Source organism: Sinocyclocheilus anshuiensis, unplaced genomic scaffold (assembly GCF_001515605.1).
Source record: "Sinocyclocheilus anshuiensis isolate Anshui unplaced genomic scaffold, SAMN03320099.WGS_v1.1 scaffold682, whole genome shotgun sequence".
Lineage (NCBI taxonomy): Eukaryota > Metazoa > Chordata > Actinopteri > Cypriniformes > Cyprinidae > Sinocyclocheilus > Sinocyclocheilus anshuiensis.
Genome location: NW_015547682.1, coordinates 364,210 through 364,786, shown reverse-complemented (window position 1 = coordinate 364,786; position 577 = coordinate 364,210). Strand labels below are relative to the sequence as shown.

Genomic DNA, 577 nt, shown 5'->3' with positions numbered 1-577 from the left:
AAATATCTTCATGGAACATGATCTTTACTTAATATCCTAATGATTTTTGGCATAAAAGAGAAATCTATAATTTTGACCCATACAATGTATTGTTGGCTATTGCTACAAATATACCCCAGCGACTTAAGACTGCTTTTGTGCTGCAGAGTCATGTCAATGTTTTCTGGTTTTCTCACTGGCACTGATATTTCAGACTAGTTCTGCTGTGAGTGACTTGAGCTGTGTTACGGCTCCTCTGGATGTGATCAGTGCTGGTCTGGACTGAGTTTGTTTCTGACTGACCAGCATGTGTTCGGCCAGCCAGCCCTCCTCTTTAGCGATGCGGGACGCGATGCGGAGAGCGAAGCACTTCTTCCCCAGCAGCGAGTTTCCTCCGTATCCGCTGCCGAATGACACGATGGTCCTCTGGTCAGGGATGTGAGCGATGAGCGTGAGGTCCGGGTTACACGGCCAGTTATTCACCAGCGGCTCTAAACACAGAACATGACCGTCAGTTTCTACTCTAATGACTGATGATGAGACCTCTAACTCTAGCACTCTCTATTCTAATTCTGTTTTATCTATTTGTTTTCTTTTT

At 45.1% G+C, this 577-nt stretch overlaps 1 protein-coding gene across 1 annotated transcript in view; it reads right to left on the bottom strand.

The window, feature by feature from the left end:
• The window catches only part of pck1 (phosphoenolpyruvate carboxykinase 1 (soluble)), an 11,221-nt gene that overhangs the window by 5,635 nt on the left and 5,009 nt on the right, over positions 1 to 577 (bottom strand). The window contains exon 5 of the mRNA XM_016505655.1: positions 283 to 470. Coding sequence (XP_016361141.1) covers positions 283 to 470 — 188 coding nt within the window. The remainder of the gene's footprint in view (positions 1 to 282; positions 471 to 577) is intronic.